We start from the raw sequence: 21,585 nt of genomic DNA on the forward strand, positions 1-21,585 counted from the left end.
ACCGTCAAAAACCGCTGAAGCACGCACAAATTTTGGGAGAGACAGGCTCTCGTCGCGAGTCGAGACAGAGCTCGCGAGTCGCGAGCGGGCCTGTCGCGAGTCGCGATGTGCGACTCCTCCAGCCTCCAGCCTCCAGCCCTGCGCGATGTTGTGCGATGCCTCGCAGCCTACTGGTTGCAGCTTGTGCGATCATGCGATACCTTCAGCCTATTGCAGTCTACTACTTGCTGCTTGTGCGAGTATGCCACGCTAATGCACGCTAATGCTCATGCTCATGCGATTATGCTGCAGCATGTTTGGCTCAACCCACCAAGCACAATTTGCGGTTTCTAGTTACTTCAAAGCTCATTGTTTACTATACCGTAAACAATCCACGTGTATAACTAACGTAACTCGAACAACGACACCATAACCAAGTTATTCAAGTTATACGTTACATGAACTTAATCAACCAAATACTCTAAATTATCCAACAATTATTTCATTGTTGTACAAAACTAAATCTTTCATTGTTGTCCAGTAGTCTTGTAGCTTCTGATTTAGATTTTGCTCATGCATTTATAGTGACTAAAAGGTACAAAGATTCTAGAAATCACACACTTATGCTCACTGGTATGGACATGCACAATTTTGGCACCAAATGTAGAACCAAAAGAGAAAAAGTAAGACAAAATATTCAGATTCAATATGTTCAGATAAATATAATCAAGTGTAGCTATTGATACATATTCTATCCCATGAAATTTTAGTTTTACAATTCATTTATCATCATCACTCACCCATATCACACAAAACGCGCACACACATGTGGAACACTCACATGTGCACATGCAGATGATCACAAACTACACACACTCCTATAGACTTAGGATGTCAATGCACATAATTGAGATTACCAGCCAGGTTGAGGCATCTTCAATGATAAACTTAGGCTAGTTCTTTCTTTCTTGTTGACTTGGCAATAGGTAGCATGGAAAGGCAACCCTCCTTCTAATAGTATCACATGTGGTTCCTAAGTATACCATATACAAGATTATCACCAGTATTACAACACCTATAGCCCCGGCAAACAAGATCCACATTGTATCGAAGTCCAAGAGATTGGAATTAGCATCAGCAATATTCAGATCATTGTCACATGCATCAAGATCGCCGATTGTTCTCTGCTGAATAGTTGCCAATTCACCATTGTCCATCAACTTTAGTATCCCATTTGAGACTTCACGTACCAAGGAAGACCCTTTCTGGAAAGCCTATATTTCAGAGAATGTGCATAATTAATTAGTTCATATCATATATGGATCAACAAGTAAATAATAATAATCTAAATATAAAGGAGTACTTACAAAGCCAAATCCCTCAGCGTGAAGATCGAATGAAGGGACAAGAGTATAGCCCTTATTACAATTCTTAGAGAGAAAAACTTTAAGATATGGTGTTTCATCAATAACAGCATCAACGCTTCCTTTAGCGAGCATATCAACCATTTCTTGTTCTGTATCATAAGTATGTATCTGATCTTCTCTAAATCCTCTCTGAACTAGCAAACGAGGTACAAAGGATCCTTTTTGATTCCCTATATTTACCCTTTTCCTTATGAGCTCGTCTAATGTTCTGATTGGACTTCTTTGCTGCTGCGCTGTTAGCAATGAAGTTAAGCTTGCTGCATAACAGGATGTTAAGAACAGCAATACTAGAAAACACATTACAATCACAAGCCTCGTATGTATTATTGCCTTCAGTGTTTCTCCTACATCACCCAACAAGAAGAAAAAAACAAAAGTTACAATCTGATCGTTCAATTAAACTGACAGTAAAAATGGAGATGAGATCATGGTTGAGAGCCAGAGTACTTACTCCGCCAATAGTCATCATTATTTGCACGTTGTCCTGGTAGATTGTTGGTACCTAATGACTGTCTACTTTTGTCATTTCTGTATTCGACAAACCAAAAGATGAGGGCGCTAATGAAGCAGAAGGCAAGTGCACCGGACACTAACCCCTTGATCAGAGGCATCAATTTGATTGCAGTCCTTTTGTTGGATTTCTGGTTTGTAGAAATCATCATTGTTATTCCTGTGTCTGAGTAAGGTAGTGTAAAATCAACCCATTGCGACCTATCATATCTGATGGTCGTATCTCCCACTGCCCCATCATATTCCTGCTTATTGCAATTTGTACGCATACAAACAGGATGCATATACTAAATCAGAGCTGTATCAAATCAAATACATACATACATACATATATACATAAGCATATGCAGAAATACTCTTACATATAGGAGTAACTAATTTAGTTTTGGTATGGCCATGTGCATCATAGTAGTACTATAGTATGTCATAAAGAAGAGTTTTCATGAAGATAATTACAGTTAATTAACGAACCTGATTAGAGACTGCTTCAAGCATGGCATCAAAGCTTCCATTAAAGGATCCATTTGATTGAGCAAAAGGCATAAAAATGTATTCAGGGGGGTCGCTTACTGCTGTATTAATCACAGCACGGAAGACTTCAATCGAAAAACCACCAATGTGGCGTTCCCTGGTGAGGGGATCTATGGTGATGCTCACAAACTCTTTATAGGTACTCACTGGAACTGCAATCCTTAGCCTGTCTCGCGTTACTGGTGTTGTTGGTGAAGATGTTGTTTGGTTTCCTGGTGCTGGTGCTGGTGCACCTGTACTTGTTTGGTTTCCGGGTGGCGGTGCCTCACCCGTATTCTGACCAGTTGCTATGAACACATTTAAAACAAGTAGGATTAGTATCAGGTAGAATCCTTTGGATGAAGCTGATCTCATGATTCTCCCTTTTTTCCTTAATTTTATTTTGGCCTAATTTTTGAAGGATAGTTGAACTGTTCTATGATCCTAACCAGGAATAACTTCAGCTTTACTATACAGATCAGAATTTATAGATGCATAAATTGTTTACTTATATTCTTGGTCATACTATTGTAATTTCTTCGAAATAATTCCTGCTTATGATAATAAAGTATACAATTGAAGGCTATTCCCTCATAAAAAGAAAAAGAGAAATAGTTACTCGCGAATACACATGGTCAAAATCAAGCCTAGAAAATAGTTACTCCCTTCGTCCCTATTTATTCTTCTTATTTAAGATCTTTTTGTAATAGAAAAAATATCGAAGTAGGAAAAACATATAGGAAAGGAGTGAGCAGTAACTGAGGAAAAACAGCTGACTTGTATTTCATTATTGACTTTGAACTGATCTAACCACCTTATTAATATAGTACTAGTCAGTTATCCAACGACCAAAAAGACAATTATACTCAGTTTTCATAGTTTACATGGTTACATAGACATTATATATGGATACAAAGTTGATTCCCTTGATTTTGATAAGTTTATCTTAAAACTCCTAATTGCGTACACGTTAGAATTAGTCAACCCTTCACAAACAAATAAAATCAAGTCATATCCCAACAAAAGTATTAAAAATGAATAGAGAATTGAATGACATATAATAACATAGAAATAGTTATCATCCAACTATAGCTTAGGTTTTGCTCAATAAACAACTCGTGGTCAGAAACAATAAAAATATATGGCCTTAGCAGTGAAGCTAGTATTATAGAAGTAGTTAGCTTTTTCGGGCGGAAAAGAATTTATTAATGGATGTGGATCATTCCATTAAATTCAAAACGCTTTTAATTTTGGTTGTTTTTGAGGTATTATTGACTTCTTCAAATCTGATCATTTTTTCTCCCGAAATATTTTTTAGAAGTGCAGAAGTGACTTGTAACGTTGCATGGGTGCTTGGAACAATTGACATTGCTTCAAAAAGTTTCTGAACACTCCATTTGTTAATTTCTCGTGAAATCCAAAATTGACTCGAAATGAACGTAAATGCATCTACATATTCTTTCCAAACCTCATGAGTCATTTCCAATGACTTCCATTCCCGTAAGAGGCATGTTGTGGCGTTCTGAGCTCGGACCCCGGGAAAGTCCAAAAACGTGTATTTATAACTTCAATTTTGGTTTTTTTTGGGACATTTTTGGAGTATTTCGGGTCTGGTCATTTTTTTTTTTCCTGAAACGTTCATAGGAAAGTCGACGTTACTTGTAACCTTACGCGAGTTCTTGACACCATTTGTGTTGCCTCGAAAAGCCTTTAGACACCCCATTTGTCCATTTCTCGTGAAACCCAAAATTGCCTCGAAATGAACGTAAATGCATCCATATATTCATTTCAAGGTACATGAATCCTTTTCAATGTCCTCCTATGTCCCTAGGAGGTACCCTGTGGCTTTCGGAGGTCGGGCTCCGGGAAATTTCGAAAGCGTGTATACCTTCAATTTTGGCTGTTTTTAGGATATTTTTGGACTCCTCCGAGCCTTGCCATATTTTCTCCCGAAACGTTCCAACGAAAAACGACATGACTTGTAAAGTTGCATTGGTGCTTGGCACCATTTGTGTTACCTCGAAAAACCAATAAACACCCTGTTTGTTCATTTCTCGCGAAACCTAAAACTACCTCGAAATGAACGTAAATGCATTCACATATTCCATCCAAGCCACATGAATCATTTTCAATGACCTCTTATGCCCCTAAGAGGGATCTCGTGGCGTTCGGAGCTCGAGCCCTGGGAAAGTGCAGAAGCGTGTATTTATAACCTTCAATTTTTGCTGTTTTTGGGACATTTTTTTCTTTCTCCAGGCCTGGTCATATTTTCTCCCGAAAAGTTCTTAGGATTGCCGACGTGAGTTATAACATTGCGCGGGTGCTTGGAACAATTTTCATTGCCTTGAAAATCCTATGAACACCCTATTTGTTCATTACTCGTGAAACCCAAAATTGGCTCGAAATGAACGTAAAGGCATCCACATATTCGTTCTAAGTCACATGACTCCTTTTCAATGAACTCCTAGATCCCTATGAGGTATCTCGTCGATTTCGGAGCTCGGGCCCCCGGGAAAGTCCGAAAGCGTCTATTATAACCTTCAATTTTGGCTGTTTTTGTGACATTTTTGGTCTAATCCGGGTTTGGTCATATTTTCTCCCGAAATGTTCCTAGGTTAGCCGACATGACTAATAATGTTGAGCGGGTACTTGGCAAAATTTGCATTGCCTCGAAAAGGCTCTGAATACCGCATTTTTTCATTCTTCGTGAAACCCAAAATTGACTCAAAATGAACGTAAATGCATCCATATATTCGTTCCAAACCATTGGACTCCTATCCAATGACATCCCATGTCCCTAAAAGGCACCCCGTGCCGTCCGGATCTCGGTCCCCGTGAAATTACGAAAGCGTGTATTGTATTATAACCTACAATTTTGGCTGTTTTTGGGACATTTTTGGACTTCTCTAAGCCTAATCATATTATATCCCAAAACATTCCTAGGAAAGCCGACGTGCCATGTAATGTTGCGCAGGTGCTTGGAATAATTTGTGTTGCATCGAAAAGCCTCTGAACACCCCATTTGTTCATGTCTCCTGAAACCCAAAATTGCCTCAAAATGAACGTAAAGGCATCCATAAATTCGTTCCAAACCACATGACTCCTTTCCAATGATCTCGCATGTCCCTAGGAGGCATCTTGTGGATTTCAGAGCTCGGTCCTCGGGAAAGTCCGACCTTCAATTTTGGCTGTTTTTGGGACATTTTTGGACTTATCTGGGCTGGTCATATTTTCTACTGAAATGTTCCTAAGAAAGCCGACGTGACTTGTCGCGGATACTTTGCACCATTTGCATTGTCTCGAAAAGCCTCTGACCACTGTATTTTTTCATTTCTCGTGAAATCCAAAATAGCCTCAAAAGGAACGTAAAATGCATCCATATATTATTTCCAAACCATTGGACTTCGATCCAATGACATGCGATGTACCTATAAGGCACCCTGTGTCGTCCCGATCTCGGTCCCGGGGAAATTACGAAAGTGTGTATTATAACCTTCAATTTTGGCTTTTTTTGGGACATTTTTGGAATTCTCCGGGACTGGTCATATTTTCTACCAAAACATTCCTAGGAAAGTCGACGTGCCATGTAACGTTGCGCAGGTGCTTGGAACCATTTGTGTTGCACCGAAAAGCCTCTAAACACCCAATTTGTTCATGTCTAGTGAAACCCAAAATTGCCTCGAAATGAACGTAAAGGCATCCATATATACGTTCCAAGCCACATGACTCCTTTCCAATGACCTCCAATGTCCCTAGGAGGCATCCCGTGGCATTCGGAGCTCGAGCCCAAGAAAAGTCCGAAAGCGTGTATTATGACCTTTAATTTGTATGTTTTTAGAACATTTTTGGACTTCTCAGGCTTGGTCATATTTCCACCCCAACGTTCTTAGGAAAACCGATGTGACTTGTAACGTGGCGCGAGTTCTTAGAACCATTTGCATTGCCTCAAAAAGCCTCTGAACAACGTATTTGTTCATTTCTCGTGAAACCTAAAATTGCCTCGAAATGAACATAAAGGCATCCACATAAGCGACATGACTCCTTTCCAATGACCTCTTATTCCCTTAGGAGGCATCCCGTGTTGTTCAAAGTTGGGCCCCGGGAAAGTCTGAAAGCGTGTACCTTCAATTTTGACTGTTTTTGGGCCATTTTTTGATTTCTATGGGCCTGGCTATATTTTCTTCCGAAACATTCCTAGGAGTGCCGACTTGACTTGTAACATTGCACGGGTGCTTCGCACAATTTGCATTGCCTCGAAAAGTCTCTAACACCCCATTTGCTTGTTTCTCGTAAAACCCAAAATTGCCTCGAAATGAACGTAAAGACATTCACATATTCGTTCCAAGTCACATGAGTTCTTTCCAATGACCTCCCATGGCCCTAGGAGGCATCATGTGGAGTTGGGAGCTCGAACCCAAGGAAAGGCCGAAAGCGTATATTATAACCTTTAATTTTGGCTGTTTTTGGGACATGTTTGGACTTGTCCAGGCCTGGTCATATTTTTTACCCAAACATTCTTAGGAAAGTCGACGTGCCATGTAACGTTGCGCAGGTGCTTGGAACCATTTGTGTTGCATCGAAAAGCCTCTGAACACCCCATTTGTTCATTTCTCGTGAAACCCAAAATTACATCGAAATGAACGTAAAGGCATCCACATATTTGTTCCAAGCTAGATGACTCATTTCCAACGAACTCCCATGGCCCTAGGAGGCATCCCGTGGCTTTCGAATCACGAACCCCGGGAAAATCCGAAAGTGTGTATAATAACCTTCAATTTTTCCTCTTTTTGGGACATTTTTGGACTTCTCCGCGAATGGTAATATTTTCTCCTGAAACGTTCTTAGGAAACCCGACGTGACTTGTAATATTGCGCAGGTGCTTGGCACCATTAGTGTTGCCTCCAAAAGATTTTTACCACCCCATTTGTTAATTTCTCGTGAACCCCAAAATTGCCTCAAAATCAACGTAAACGCATCCACATATTCTTTCCAAACCCCATGAGTCCTTTCCAATGACATCCCATTCTCGTAAGAGTCATGTCGTGGCGTTCGGAGCTCGTACCTCGGGAAAGTCCAAAAGCGTGTATTTATAACTTCAATTTGAGCTGTTTTTGGGACATTTTTGGACTATTTCGAATCTGGCCATATTTTTTCTTAAAACGTTCCTAGGAAAGCCGGCGTGACTTGTAACCTTACGCGGGTTCTTGGCGCCATTTGTGTTGTCTCGTAAAGCCTCTAGACACCCCCATTTGTTTAGTTCTCGTGAAACTCTAAATTGGCTAGAAATGAACATTAAGGCCTCCACATATTCGTTCCAAGCCACATGACTCCTGTGGAATGACCTTCCATGTCCGTAGGAGGCGTCCTGTGGCGTTTAGAGCTCGGACCTCGAGAAAGGCCGATATTATAACCTTCAATTTTGGCTGTTTTTGAAACATTTTTGGACATCCCCGGGCCTTGTCATATTTTCTCCCGAAACGTTCCTAGGAAAGCCGACGTGACTTATAACATTGCGCAGATGCTTGGCACCATTTCAGTTATCTCGAAAAGCCTCTAAACACCCCATTTGTTTAGTTCTCGTAAAACTCTAAATTGGCTAGAAATGAACATTAAGGCCTCCACATATTCGTTTCAAGCCACATGACTCCTGTTGAATGAACTTCCATGTCCGGAGGAGGCGTCCTGTGGCGTTTAGAGCCGGGGCCTGGAATATTCTAAAACGTGTATTATAACCTTCAATTTTGGTTGTTTTTGCGACATTTTTGAACTTATCGGGTCTGGTCATATTTTTCCCCGAAATATTCCTAGGAGCGCCGACGTGACTTAAACGTTGCGTTGGTGCTTGGCACAATTTGCATTACCTCGAAAAGCCTCTTAACACACCATTTGTTCATTTCTTGTGAAACCCAAAATTGCAGTGAAATGAACGTAAAGGCATCCACATATTCGTTCCAAACCACATGACTCCTTTCCAATGACCTGCCATGCCCATAGAAGGCATCCCATGGCGTTCGGAGCTCGGACCCCGGGAAAGTCCGAAAGCGTGTGTTATAGCCTTCAATTTTGGCTGTTTTTGGGACAATTATTGACTTCTCCGGGCCTGGTCATATTTTCTCCGAAACATTCCTAGGATTGTCGAAGTGACTAGTAACATTGCGCGGGTGCTTGGCACAATTTGCATTGCCTCGAAAATCCTTTGAACACCTCATTTGTTGATTTCTCGTGAAATCCAAAATTGCCTCGAAATGAACGTAAAGGCATCCACATATTCGTTCCAAGCCAGTGACTCCTTTCCAATGACCTCCCATTCCCCTTGGAGACATCCCGTGGTATTCGAAGTTCGGCCCCCAAAAAAGTCCAACAGCGTGTATAATCTTCCATTTTGGCTGTTTTTGAGACATTTTTTAACTTCTCGCTCCGGGCCTGGTCATATTTTACTCCGAAATAATCCTACGAGTGCCGACGTGACTTGTAACGTTGCGCGGGTGCTTGCACAATTTGCATTGCCTCGAAAAGCCTCTGAACACCCTACTTGTTCATTTCTCGTGAAACCCAAAATTGCATCGAAATGAACGTAAAGGCATCCACATATTCGTTATCCAAGCACATGACTCTTTTCAAATGACCTTCCATGTCCCTAGAAGGCATCACGTGGCGTTCGGAGCTCGGTCTGTGGAAAAGTCTGAAAGTTTGTATTATAACCTTTAATTTTGGATCTTTTTGCGACAATTTTGCACTTCTCCTAGCCTGGTCATATTTTCTCCTGAAACATTCGTAAGAAATCCAATGTGACTAGTAACGTTGCACGGGTGCTTGAAACCATTTGTGCTGCTTTGAAAAGCTTCTGAATACCCCGTTTGTTAATTTCTCGTGAAACCCAAAACTGAAATGAACGTAAAGAGATCCACATATTCGCTCCAAGGCAGAGAAATCATTTCCAATAACCTCTCATGTCTTTAGGAGACATCCTGTAGCGTTCGGAGGTCGGACCCATGGAAAGTTCGAACGAGTGTATTATAACCTTCATTTTTTGTTGTTTTTGGGACATTTTCAGACTTCTCCGAGTCTGGCCATGTTTCCTCCCAAAACGTTCATAGAAAAGCCGACGCGACTTGTAAGGTTGCGCGGGCACTTGGGACCATTAGTGTTGACTCGAAAAGCATTCAAACAGTCCATTTGTTCATTTCTCGTGAAACCTAAAACCGCCTCGTAATGAACGTAAAGGTATCCAAATATTCATTCCAAGCCACTAACTCATTTCCAATGACCTCCCATGACCCTAAGAGTCATCTTGTGGCGTTCGATGCTCGGGCCTCAGGGAAGTCCCAAAGCGTGTATTATAACTTTTAATTTTGGCTATTTTTGGGTCATTTTTAGACTTCTTCGGGCCTGGTCATATATTCTCCCAAAACATTCCTAGGAGTGCCAACGTGACTTGAAACGTTGCGCTCGTGGTTTGGACAATTTGCATTACCTCGAAAAGCCTTTGAACACCCCTTTTGTTCATTTATTGTGAAACCCAAAATTGTCTCGAAATGAAGGTAAATGCATCCGGCACTCAATTTGTTCATTTCTTGTGAAACCCAAAATTGCCTCAAAATGAACGTAAAGGCATCCATATATTCGTTCTGAGCCACATGATTCCTTTCCAATGCTCTCCCATGTCCCTAGGAGGCATCACATGGCGTCCGTAGCTCGGGCGTCGGGAAAGTCCGAAAGCGTGTATTATAACCTTCAATTTTTGCTGTTTTTGGGACATGTTTGGACTTTTCTAAGCCTAGTCGTATTTTCTCCCGAAACGTTCCTAGGAAAGTCGACGTGAGTTGTAACGTTTCGCGGGTGCTTGGCACCATTTGTGTTGCCTTGAAAAGCCTCAGAACACCCCCATTTGTTCATTTCTTGTGAAACCCAAAATTGTCTCGAAATGTACATAAAGGCATCCACATATTCGTTCCAAGTCACATGACTCCTTTTCAACAACCTCTCATGCCCCTATGAGGCATCCTGTGGCATTTGAAACTTGGACCTTGGGAAATTTCGAAAGCGTGCATTATACCCCGAAATTTTAGCTTGTAAAAATATTTGTATTTTCTCTATTTATATTAAGTACTTTTTAATTTTACAATATGTTGCTACTATAGTTTCCCTAAGACGAAACACTATTTTTGTTATATTGTTACAAGTTGGTTTTTAAGAAAACAAAGCCAAACGTGTTAAATACTTTTCAATTATGCATGTTTTGATTATGAACGTTTGTCGATCAATTTTTTTTGGCCTTAAACATATTCATTATATATTAGTAAAAATTATAATTATTGAATATTAATAAAGTAATTTATTGAGACGAAACACTTTTGGACTTATTTTCGGTTCAGTTCAGTTACTCTCAATAATTCAATTTCAGGTCACTTCAGATCAGTTTCGTTTCTCTCATTCCAAAGTAACGAGGTCTAAGACCCCACGTGATTACATTTTTATTATATATTTAGAAAATTGTCTCTAATTGTCAATAGTGTTAAGACTCCAATAAACAACCGTATACAACAAATAAATACAAAAGAGTATTATCATGAAAATTCTAAAAAAAAAAAAAAAAACATGTACTTCATGTATAAATCACAAACGATAATTAAATTAAAATTATAAATAATATAAAATGTCAAAATATAACATATATAAAAGATGAAAAAAAATATCTTTTAGATACTTTCTGAAATTTAAAAAAAAAACAAAAAGTATTACTATGATGGATTTGAAAATTGAAATTACCATGCTTGCCATGTCATAATTGTCATTTGGATTACCAAATACATGTGCTCCTTTTTCAGATTCTCATTCTCTCTTCTTCTCCAAGTTGTATAGTCACAACTTTTACTCTATGTAAGCCTGTGAGGCCTTTCCAGATTTCATCTACATTACTGCACTTAGTCGTCTATATTACTACGCTTAATCGTCTATATTACTACACTTAGTCGCTCTCTAACACGCTCGAAAATAACTGTAAGAGTATTCTCTCTCCAATTTCATTTGAAGTTTCTACACTCGTCTTCTCTGCGGATTCTGCACTTTCATCTGTCAGGTTTTTCGAGCTCTTTCCATTTTACATATCTCTCTTTGTTCCCTCAGTCAATTTTTATGTTCTAGGGTTTTCCAATTTTGTCATGGAAAAATTCAATTATCTTCCTTTACTGCTCTTGATTTCACTCCTACCCTGTAATGGATTCATGATTAAACATATTTTAATGGAGTCAGAATCACCACCTCCTGCTACTTCTCCTGAATTAAAGATTGAGGTGAAAAGGGTTGCACTTAGTATTTTTTCTGGTATAATTACTGGCTTTATTGCTGCTATTCTTGTTGCTGCTATTATAAGATGTTTTGTCCATTACATTAATAGACCTCCTATCCTCAAAGGCCCTGTAGTATTCTCCCCGAAAATCGACCCGAAAACGCTTCGGCTTGCTTTAGAGAATGAGAATCATATTATAGGATCTAGCCCTAATGGGACTTATTATAGAACTGCTCTTGATAATGGCCTTAATATCGCCGTTAAGAGGCTCGAACCCTTTGAAATTGGATCACCACAAACTCAAAGTAAGGCCTTAAAGAGGAAATTACAGCAAGAGCTTCAAGTTCTTGCTGCTTTAAGACATAGGCATTTGATGAGCTTGAGAGCGTATGTTCGTGAATCGGATCGTTTCAGCTTGGTTTACGATTATATGCCCACGGGCAGCCTTGAAGATGCTATGAATAAAGTCCGTTTGAATCAACTGCAGATGGGTTGGGATGTTAGGCTCCGCATTGCTGTAGGGATTATAAAGGCGCTCAAATTCCTTCATTTTGAAAGTAATTCGTGCATATTGCATTACAATCTCAAGCCCAGTAATGTGATGTTGGATGTAGAATTTGAGCCTAAGCTTGCAGATTGTGGGCTAGCCAACCTTATGCCCAAATTGTATAGATCATCAAATGGCTATAATGCTCCCGAGTCCTCACAAAGCTGCAGGTACCTATCATTTCTCTTTCACTATGTACTAGAACTCTACAGATAAGAAATTTGTGCTATCCTTGTGGGAGTTGTTTATAATTGCATATTATTGTTTGTCATACCCTGCAGATGATATTTATGTGATTCATTCATTAATCAAGGACTATATCAAGGCTCTTTCAGGATCAATATTGATGCATTGAACTCTATACTTTTGTTGTTCGTAACTTTCATTTGAATTTAGGAAATAGGAATTGGCTTTTCTGCTTGCATCAGAATATACCTGAATTAGAAGTTATAGTTTGAATGCTTTCTGTAAATGCAATGTTGTTCCTTGATTACGAAAAAAGACTCTTCACATCTGGATGTTGAGTGTGGACAATTTACATCATATGCACATGGCCAAGTATGTTTGTTCATCTTTTTGCTGTATTAAAACTTGTTCAGGATGAAGATTTAGGATAGTGAAGCTCTTTTGCTTTTATCTGGGTTTGGTGAGAATGGTCTCCTAAATTCTGTCTTGGTTTCTACAGATATACAGATAAGAGTGATGTCTTCAGCTTTGGAGTCATTCTGGGGGTCCTGCTGACTGGTCGAGACCCCTTAGATCCCTTTTTTGGGGAATCAGCCAGTGGAGGAAGTTTAGGTAGGTGGCTGCGGCATTTGCAACAAGCTGGAGAAGCTCAGCAGGCCTTGGATAAAAGCATACTTGGGCAAGAAGTTGAGGAAGATGAGATGCTTATGGTAGTGAGGATTGCAGTTGTCTGCATGTCAGATCTCCCTGAAGACCGTCCTTCCAGTGATGAGCTTGTGCCAATGCTTTCTCGTCTTCACAGTTTTTGAAGGGTGATATGAGCGGCTTCTTGGAACATGTTTCTCTTTCACAGGCTTTGAGTATTTGAAGTTTTGCTCCATGCATGAAGGCTCAAGTCCACTCAACTCATTTCCCTTGCTGTGGAAATGTGCCCGCAAATGGATGAGACAAATTCAATGTGTATTTGCTGGAAATGGTAGGATGCCTAGGGCATCAAGAATGCATTTTCAACTTTTCTTTGATTGGTCTTTACCATCAGATCACCCTCTTTGATATGATTTTAAAGGTTCTGTAGTATTTGCTCGTTAGGTGAAAGAAGTAGTTTGTCGGATAGGTAGGTGCAATGTAAATCGATTCCGTCTTGTACCTGATTGGCCATTGCTGCGTGTATCTCTTGATGAGAATGTATTTGGAATGCTTAAAGCCGGAAGATATAGCGGTGCTACAGATGTGTCTTATTTGGTGCGCGTTGTTCTTTGTATGTTTCATTACACATAAGGAAGCTTGCACTCTATCTTAAAAGGTGAGGAACATCAGTTCCCATAGTGTTTCCACCACCTATTTGTATCGGTTGTTTAGGTAAGCCAATGCATAATAGCATTAGTTGTTTATGAAGTTGTTAGTAAATAAATACTCCTCATAAGTCATAAAACTCAGATTAAGGTATTACAAAGGAAAAACTCAGTACATATACTTGCCTCATTTAACTGCCTTACCGTCCTTCAGATATATAAGTTGCCAGCCATCCAGAAATTCCAGACAAAATTAGGGATTTGAAAAGCATAACAAAGATACAAAAATGTTAACTATGTCTATACCAACCAAGTGACAAAAAAAAAACATGTATATTCACATCAGGGTTTCTTCTATAATTCCCTCCAAAACCAGGCACTGAAAAGCTATAGAGTATTTAGCACTCCTTTTACCATTTCCTGTCACGTCCGCGCTATGCTGAAGTAGAAATGAGCCATACCTATCACCTTCACCTTCAACCAAGAACATAGTTCCATATTAGACTCATTCGTCGCCAACATAGTAACTGATAGTTACAAAAACTAGCAGACTGACAAGTCACAACACAGATCAGATTGACAGACAATTTAAACAACCCACCTACCTTGGACAGTAAGAATCGACGAAATCCATCTCTTATAAAGGAATAAGAGCCTGGGAGAGTCGCCATGGTGCGTATCAGAGAGCAAAAGCTGGCAAACTCCTGTTTTACTAGTAATTATAGTATCATAGAGCAATCACAGAGGAACGAAAGTCATATCGAAAGGCAGTGAACCACAGCTTAAATAGGCATAGAAAGAAGCAAAGACATTTGTAATCAAACTTGTAAAAAGCTAGCCAAAAACTCACTTGGCATGGGTGATTGCACTATGACAAAGGGCTAAAACTCGAACCATGGCTAAGTCCCTTCCACGGGGATTATTGTACCTCTGCTGACACTTGCTTCATCCAGTTTAAGAAAGATCAATAGTTATGATACAATATCAGTCAAAATGCAATTAGAGTGAAATGTAACCAATTAATTAGGATGATACAAAAAAATACCTTTCAAGAAAGAATTGACCAAAATCATCAATAATAACAGCAATGGGGAAAGGCTGCAGAAGATGGAAGGCAGCAAAATATTTCTTCATACCATCATCGTCATAATCATCTAAATATCTGGGGAACCACAAATGAACCACACAAAATTATGAACATAGAAGTAATATGATTAAGGGGTATAATAGATTGAAAATTAGTCATACATATACCCTTGTATTTTGCTACATTATACCCTTGTATTTTTTCAATTTCTACGTTGTACCCCAAGCTTTTCAAAATTCCACACAATACCCTTAAACTTACCTTTTTCAACGGACAATGCCCCTACCGCTGATTATACATCATTAATTTCGTCTACTTTTTATAATCCAGTGGAACGAATCTAATTAGTGAATAATATTCTAAGGGTTAAACTATGTATAAGTCAAATTAGTTCCAATAATTTTAAAAAAATAATGAAATTGATGACATATAATCAGCAGTTTGGGCATCGTACATTAAAAAAGGTAAGCTTGAGGGTACCGTGTGCAATTTTTAAAAAGCTGGGGTAAAACGTAGAAATTGAAGAAACACAAGAATGTAGAAAAGCCGAAATATTAAATAGGTCAATTTTGAAAACTGACAATACAGGAAACTGGAAACTATTTTCTATAGTTTTCATATTTTTGTTTTCGATTTTCCAAAAAACTGAAAATTGGAAATTGAAAACGATAACGAACGAGCCCTAAACTAATAATTAATAAGAGAAGCAGTGTAGAGTAAGTAACTTGATTTGGATTCGCCGAAAGATAGTTTTATAAGAGGAAGCATCAATATCAATTCCCTGAAATCAGATAGACAGTTAAAATATGTGAGCGACTAAATACTTCCTCCGTTCTATAATAACTGCAACATACTACCTCCAGTCTTTATTAGTTTACTTATATTCTTTCTTAAGACATCCTTTATTAATTTATCCATTTTTTTTGTTTCTATTTGTAATAGGATCACTAACTTTCCATCACATATACATTGAACTTTAACATAAAATAATACTTGCTCTTTCTTTTTATATTACATAACATTGTTTCTCCTAAAACTTTATGTAAAAGAAATCGATAAACTAATAAAGACTGGAGAGAGTACGTCACTCTGACAGATTTTTGTATAGAAGATGTAAGAAATCATCAAACGAGAAAATTTTACAATTAATATGAAATTTCCAAATAAGAAGAACGTTGCAATTAAAAAAGAAGGGAGAAGATATATAACCATGTAAGCATTTGATATGAATATAGGTAGGAAGAAGAAAGACCTGAGAGAGAAAGGGAGGTTTGTTTTCGAAACGACGGCGATTGCAGATGAAGACAATGTATTCCTGTGATGAGGACTCAAACTGAGCTGCCAAGTTCAAGGCGTACTGAAAAAGCAGCGATGTTTTTCCGCTGAATTCAATATTCAAACATTTTATGCCACAATTTTTTTTGAAATTGGTAGTTGAAAATTGTACATGTATTATTGTAATGTATTAGTGTAGGTAGGGAAAGAGAGAGAGTTACCAGGATGGAGGGCCGGAAAGTAGCGTAATTTGATCGGAGGCTTCTTGGGATGGTTGGCTAACGAAAGTGCTACCGCCATTAAAGAATCTCTCTAACATATTTTCTTACTTCCAGAATGGTGTTTTTAGATTATGATTATTAGTGGATTGAGTTTGAAAGTGTTACAACTTTACAAGTATGAGAAATCAGTACCTAACTGCCTATTGCGGATTTGCGGTAGTATTGCCTACTTATAGTATTAACTGGGATTAGCGTAAGTGGTTAAGGATCTCTCGCTTCTTACAAATTTCGAATTCAAGGTTTTGGGTATTGAAAAAATCCAATTGGGGGATACTACCCTTTGAGGTATTCATGCAGACTTTCGCGGGAAATTAGTCCATTCGCCAAAAGCGGTGAGAAACTCCTAGTAGTCGGACAAAAAAAAAACTCTTCAAAATAGCATGCCCAACTTTAGGAAACTACAAGCAGGAGCCTTTTTGTTCTTTTTTAATGGCAACGTTTTCCTTATTTAAAAGTTTTATATTAATTGCAACATTTCTTTATTTTGAATATCTTCTCTTTCTATTCCTCATATCACACGACCTCCACATGTTATCCATCTCTATCTATCTTCTCTTTACATGGGTATCTTAAAGAATGTGTCAATGGAGTACTCTCTCCTTTTTAATTACTACATTGTGTTATGCACAAAAGTTTAGGTAATATCTCTTTTAAGCTTTTAAGATGGTACTTTTTGAATCACTAAAAATGATGTATTCGAGTAAATTTTAAGTTACTGTGAAATAAAATAGGAGCAGATTACCAAAATGACTACTTTCCTTTTAAATAGGACAACAATAGAGGATTCTAAGTTCTAATACAAATACTACAGCTTTCACACCAGACAAAAAAGCTCAACTCTGAGTCAATAGTACATGGGAAATTTCCCCCCACATCGCCAAACAATGAGGCCTTTAATAACTGCAGCTTCAGGACTCCATAAGATTGGTTTCGTCTCATACAAAGGTGCAGTAAGCCAAGAAAAAATCATTGAATCAACGTGCTGTGAGTGGAAAAGAGCTCAAAACATATCAGTTATCTAAGCGAGCTGCTGAGCCATTTCCAGTCGTTGCAGCACTGAGATGCATTCCAGGAACATCGTCGCTCTCAAAAAAGGCATAATGAAGTGCCTTAACGCATTTTTCAGCTTCATCATCATTTACTATCAAAGATATGTTAACCTGAAAAGCACCAAGTGTGTAATTTTAGTGCTGACACAAAGCCAATGTCTCAAGGAGTTAACGGGGGTAAAGTTGACAAACGCTAACCTTTGAAGCCCCTTGCGAGATCATCTGGACATTCACATTGTTAGTTCGAAGAACATGAAAGGCCTATGAAGAGCATAACCACGCATGAGAAGGGTCAGAAGGGGATAACAAATGAGAAACTTTAAAAATGTGCCTTGCATGGAGATCTACACACCTTTTCTAAAATTAGAGAAGAATAATGCACATTCCCGATGAGGGATATAATAGATCTATTCTGCAGCAAATTGACAACTGCAATATTTTGCAGCTCCTCCACTACACGGTCCAGTTCCTGCCATAGCAGAACAGAGTTAGCTCCATTACCCTTTCTACCACAACAAGCCTATACTCTTCTAAATGCATATTCATGTTTTCCAATGAGAAACGATGTGTATAACTCCATACTCTTGCCTGCTGAATAAGTTCTCTGCTCCAAAGCTTTGATGGATCCAATGTCAGTGATATACTAACTTCACTAGTGGCAACAACATCAACAGAGATCCCCAAATCCTCAAATATTGAGAATACCTGCATGTTAATGAACCAAATTACCCCACATAGAACTAAAATCTGGAGCAACCAGAATAAGTAAGTGAAAGGAACGAGGCAGTACAATGGATAAAGTAACCTGACCTTTGCTAGGAATCCAAACTGACCGAGCATACGAGTACTAACTATATCCAACATGGTAACACTCCGCTTCAACACTATGCTAGTCAGTAGAACCTGCATCCAATTGTGAAGGAAGCTGTCAATGCCAATTATGCAAAAATGGAAGCCATCACATAACCTAGATCAATACACACCTCACTCATATCACGTGTCCTGTTGATTAGTGTCCCTGGTGCTTTAGGATTGTAGGAATTTTTCACTCTGACAGGAACATCCCCTTCTCTAGCAGGTCTCATTGATTGCGGATGCAAAACCTACAAATAGTCATGTATTGTCCACTTAAAATTTGAGCTGTACAGCCTTGCATATAAAACAGAAAGAAAGAGTATAAAAAGGAATAAAAATTCAATGGCACATTTGGCTAATTAGATTGCAACCCATGTTGCAAGGGGTCACATCCATATCAAAATGCTCCAAAATGTTGCACACAGGCATAAGAGATAGAACAACCTAAGTGGACAAAAAGCTGAGACTATTTTATATGATTTCCTGCTTAACTTCCAAACAGAGAAAAGGTTGTATCTCCCCTTTTTAAACATTATCTATCCCTAAAGCAACCAATAATTAAATTCATCACTCCAAACTACTTAGTGCTTACCTGTGCCCCAAAATAAGCAAGCTCGGCTGCCTCGTCGAATGTCAAGTATGGTACAGGTTGAGCTCGAGAATATATCGTTGGATCGCAGGTTAAAACACCATCAACATCTTTCCATACCTGAGAAAATTCAGACGAAAGGTAAATTCTTAGTCTTGAATGGTACAGCCTTTTGCAGCACTGTTGTATTCCTTGTATATATAAGAAAAAGGAACCTGTATCTCCCTTAAGCCCAGTGCTTTGCCGATGGTTGTAGCTGTTAAATCACTGCCACCCCTGCCCAGTGTTGTGATAGCACCAGACTTGCAACCCTAGTAATAGATATATAAATTCACATTAAAGTAAAGACAGACAATCTGAATTTTTTTAGAAAAGATTCCCAAGCTAATATTGCTATAGCAGTAATAACCTTTCCAAGGAAACCTGTGACAACAGGAATTGCGGGATCAGCAGCCCAGTCATCATAAAACCTCTTCGCTAAAGCTGGATAGGTTGCTTCCAAAATATCCGCATTGGTAAAGTCATCCGTTGTAATAAAGCCAACACCAAATGCATCATACTGCAAGATTCTAATCAGTAACACAGTTAGCAAAATTTAACATAGAACAACAGAAAGGAAACAGCTCTGAACCCAAAGGGATCACATATTCAAGTGATCACGAATCCTCGTTTTGCTCCTTTTTATGGTTACAGGCAGAGGGCTCATGAGCAATAACTGGGACCCATCATTCAAGAGCAATTGTCTATGAGATTGAAAGGAATAGGTGTCGACAGTTGCAATTTGCGAAATCCCTATGTAGGCCTTTACTTAGTTTGCAGTGCCATGCGACTAGGAAAATTATATGCATTGCCAAATCTACAATGAAGCTAGAAAAGTCTATACTCGTGGACTTAACATTGGAGAAGTAAAAGAGCACAGCTTGAGAACATATTTCTCACTGTGACTAATTTTCAACGACACCTTTCAAAGTGGCTATGTACTTCTACAGCAGTACAGGTGGTCTGAACTAATGAGAAAAGCAGTTGCTTATAAAAATCTCAGACAAAGAGCTTTATGGACATGCAATTGTCTTCAAATTTCTATGAAGAAGTACTTCTTTCATACAACAAACATCTAATGAAAAATTTGTGGTTCCTGTCATTTTATACTATTCAAGCTTGGGGTTACCTCTGTTCAAGTTGTCAGTCTCCAGGCGTACGGGAGAAACATGATTTACATACAAACAACACCAATGCTGCCTTTCTTACCAACAATTTCAAAAACTGGAATCATGACATTGCCTTTTAGAATGGAGTATTATCACTAATGTTGTATGAGTTGATCAAATTTCATACATAACATATCATGCTGACAAACCCCAAAGATATAACCTTTCCAAAAGAGTAACCATTGCAGCTTAATTAGAATGGATGCACTCAACATCTTAGTAAAAAAAAGTGACATTTCACATAAACTAAAGACGCAGTTAAGAAGGTGAAACATACTTGGCGTGCTTTAGCACCAATTTTGTTCATATACGCCGCGAAAATTCTGGTAGACATACACTCTCCAAATGAAACAAGATAGTCTTTAGTACGCAAAGTGAGCTCCTTCATCATTGCAATACCTTTAAGTAGCTGTTCTAATTCCTCTAAATGCGCTATAAAATTCGGGTACAAAAAACAACCACCGCCAATCAGAAACTCAAATTAACATTCATACTACTAAAACTAACAACAACAAAACAGAAGAAGCAATACTTCCTCCGTTCTAAAATAAATGAAACACTTCTCTCTTTTATGTGCGAGCTAAGTATTAAGTACGAAATGAATTGGATAAAAAGATACAATGCTGCTTACAAGATACAACAGATATATCGATACCGAGCTCGGCAACTGTCCTAGCATGAAGATCTTTAATACAGGTGAGCTCAGGGATATCAGAGGCATTAGAAACACCACAACTTACCGCCTTTTCGCCAGCCTGCACCAAAATCAAAATAATAATCAATAGAATTGAAGAATTTAACTAAATAAAATAAAAGAGGTTAGTAATTAATTAATTATTCATACATTAAGGAGATTGTTGGTGGTTTTGCCCATAGCAGAGAGAACAACAACAGGATTTTCTTCAGGAAAACTGAGAACAAGTTGCGCAACTTCCTTAATTCTCTCAGCTGAAGCTAATGATGATCCTCCAAACTTCATTACTACTGAGAATTCATGATCTTCTTTATCATCATCTGCATTACTCTGAGATTGAGGTTGAATATGTCGTTCTTCTACCTGTAAACAACAAGTTATTCTAGAGGTTGATGGTTTGTTCTTGTTCGCAATCGTTAATGAAGATTGATTGAATCCGAATTTGAAATTGAAATTCCGAAATGAAGGTTTAGAAGTTGGATTTGGTGATAGTTTAGGGTTGAGAATAGGTTTGACGCCATGGAAATGCATTGAAGAAGCTGCCATTTTTGGTTGATTGTAAAAGTGTGCAAAGTGTTAAAGTCGACGAATTTCAGAGAGAGAGAAAAGAATGGTAGTGGTGAAGTTTGTGAAAGTGGGGAGCACGGCGTAAAGAGACAAAGGAGGACCAAGACAAAGGGGAGATGAAATGTGAAGTATGAAGAAAGCTAGAAAGACTGAAAGAGTGTTGAGTGTGGAAAATTGAAGGGAAGAAAGAATAAAATGTAAGTTTGCGTGATAGGGTTTTGTGTATCTCATATTCTCATT

At 38.6% G+C, this 21,585-nt stretch overlaps 4 protein-coding genes across 5 annotated transcripts; 1 reads left to right on the forward strand and 3 right to left on the reverse strand.

The window, feature by feature from the left end:
* Positions 1-643: 643 nt before the first annotated feature.
* On the reverse strand, positions 644-3,030 carry LOC104897463 (glutamate receptor 2.6). Its single transcript, XM_010684346.4, has 4 exons — positions 2,388-3,030; positions 1,858-2,161; positions 1,347-1,750; positions 644-1,253 (listed from the first exon to the last, which is right to left on the reverse strand). The coding sequence occupies exons 1-4, from the start codon at positions 2,799-2,801 to the stop codon at positions 933-935; spliced, it is 1,443 nt and encodes a 480-aa protein (XP_010682648.2). The 5' UTR covers positions 2,802-3,030; the 3' UTR covers positions 644-932.
* Positions 3,031-11,257: 8,227 nt separating this feature from the next.
* LOC104897467 (inactive leucine-rich repeat receptor-like protein kinase CORYNE) lies at positions 11,258-13,709 on the forward strand. The gene is made up of 2 exons (XM_010684347.4): positions 11,258-12,432; positions 12,948-13,709. Exons 1-2 carry the CDS (start codon positions 11,588-11,590, stop codon positions 13,255-13,257), a joined length of 1,155 nt encoding a protein of 384 aa, XP_010682649.2. The 5' UTR covers positions 11,258-11,587; the 3' UTR covers positions 13,258-13,709.
* A 161-nt stretch (positions 13,710-13,870) lies between these two features.
* Positions 13,871-16,486, reverse strand: LOC104897468 (hypothetical protein). Its single transcript, XM_010684349.4, has 7 exons — positions 16,324-16,486; positions 16,080-16,209; positions 15,553-15,608; positions 14,786-14,902; positions 14,591-14,683; positions 14,346-14,452; positions 13,871-14,214 (listed from the first exon to the last, which is right to left on the reverse strand). Exons 1-7 carry the CDS (start codon positions 16,419-16,421, stop codon positions 14,078-14,080), a joined length of 738 nt encoding a protein of 245 aa, XP_010682651.2. The 5' UTR covers positions 16,422-16,486; the 3' UTR covers positions 13,871-14,077.
* A 600-nt stretch (positions 16,487-17,086) lies between these two features.
* On the reverse strand, positions 17,087-21,585 carry LOC104897469 (aspartokinase 1, chloroplastic). 2 transcript variants are annotated; one of them, XM_010684351.4, is made up of 12 exons: positions 20,929-21,585; positions 20,716-20,839; positions 20,362-20,516; positions 19,286-19,435; positions 19,092-19,187; positions 18,880-18,996; positions 18,416-18,535; positions 18,243-18,335; positions 18,021-18,137; positions 17,785-17,901; positions 17,631-17,693; positions 17,087-17,543 (listed from the first exon to the last, which is right to left on the reverse strand). In XM_010684351.4, exons 1-12 carry the CDS (start codon positions 21,322-21,324, stop codon positions 17,394-17,396), a joined length of 1,698 nt encoding a protein of 565 aa, XP_010682653.2. In that variant the 5' UTR covers positions 21,325-21,585; the 3' UTR covers positions 17,087-17,393. The 2 variants fall into 2 exon arrangements, with proteins under 2 accessions (XP_010682653.2, XP_010682652.2); XM_010684350.4 differs by having other exon boundaries at positions 18,015-18,137.

The sequence above is a fragment of the Beta vulgaris genome, chromosome 6 (assembly GCF_026745355.1).
Source record: "Beta vulgaris subsp. vulgaris cultivar EL10 chromosome 6, EL10.2, whole genome shotgun sequence".
Classification (NCBI taxonomy): Eukaryota; Viridiplantae; Streptophyta; class Magnoliopsida; order Caryophyllales; family Amaranthaceae; genus Beta; species Beta vulgaris.

Bases quoted from the DNA above. Each gene is read 5' to 3' on its own strand.
- LOC104897463 (XM_010684346.4), bottom strand. From the start codon at position 2,801: ATGAGATCAGCTTCATCCAAAGGATTCTACCTGATACTAATCCTACTT. The intron at 2,162-2,387 runs GTTCGTTAATTA...TGCAATAAGCAG, and splicing joins TTGAAGCAGTCTCTAATCAG to GAATATGATGGGGCAGTGGG. The intron at 1,751-1,857 runs GTAAGTACTCTG...TGGGTGATGTAG, and splicing joins TAATGATGACTATTGGCGGA to GAGAAACACTGAAGGCAATA.
- LOC104897469 (XM_010684350.4), bottom strand. From the start codon at position 21,324: ATGGCAGCTTCTTCAATGCATTTCCATGGCGTCAAACCTATTCTCAAC. The intron at 18,997-19,091 runs GTTCCTTTTTCT...GAATTTTCTCAG, and splicing joins TGGGCTTAAGGGAGATACAG to GTATGGAAAGATGTTGATGG. The intron at 18,536-18,879 runs GTAAGCACTAAG...GACTATTTGTAG, and splicing joins TTGCTTATTTTGGGGCACAG to GTTTTGCATCCGCAATCAAT.
- LOC104897467 (XM_010684347.4), top strand. From the start codon at position 11,588: ATGGAAAAATTCAATTATCTTCCTTTACTGCTCTTGATTTCACTCCTA. The intron at 12,433-12,947 runs GTACCTATCATT...TGGTTTCTACAG, and splicing joins GAGTCCTCACAAAGCTGCAG to ATATACAGATAAGAGTGATG.
- LOC104897468 (XM_010684349.4), bottom strand. From the start codon at position 16,421: ATGTTAGAGAGATTCTTTAATGGCGGTAGCACTTTCGTTAGCCAACCA. The intron at 16,210-16,323 runs GTAACTCTCTCT...TATTGAATTCAG, and splicing joins CTTTCCGGCCCTCCATCCTG to CGGAAAAACATCGCTGCTTT. The intron at 14,903-15,552 runs GTTACTTACTCT...GTGGTTCCCCAG, and splicing joins TTTCGGCGAATCCAAATCAA to ATATTTAGATGATTATGACG.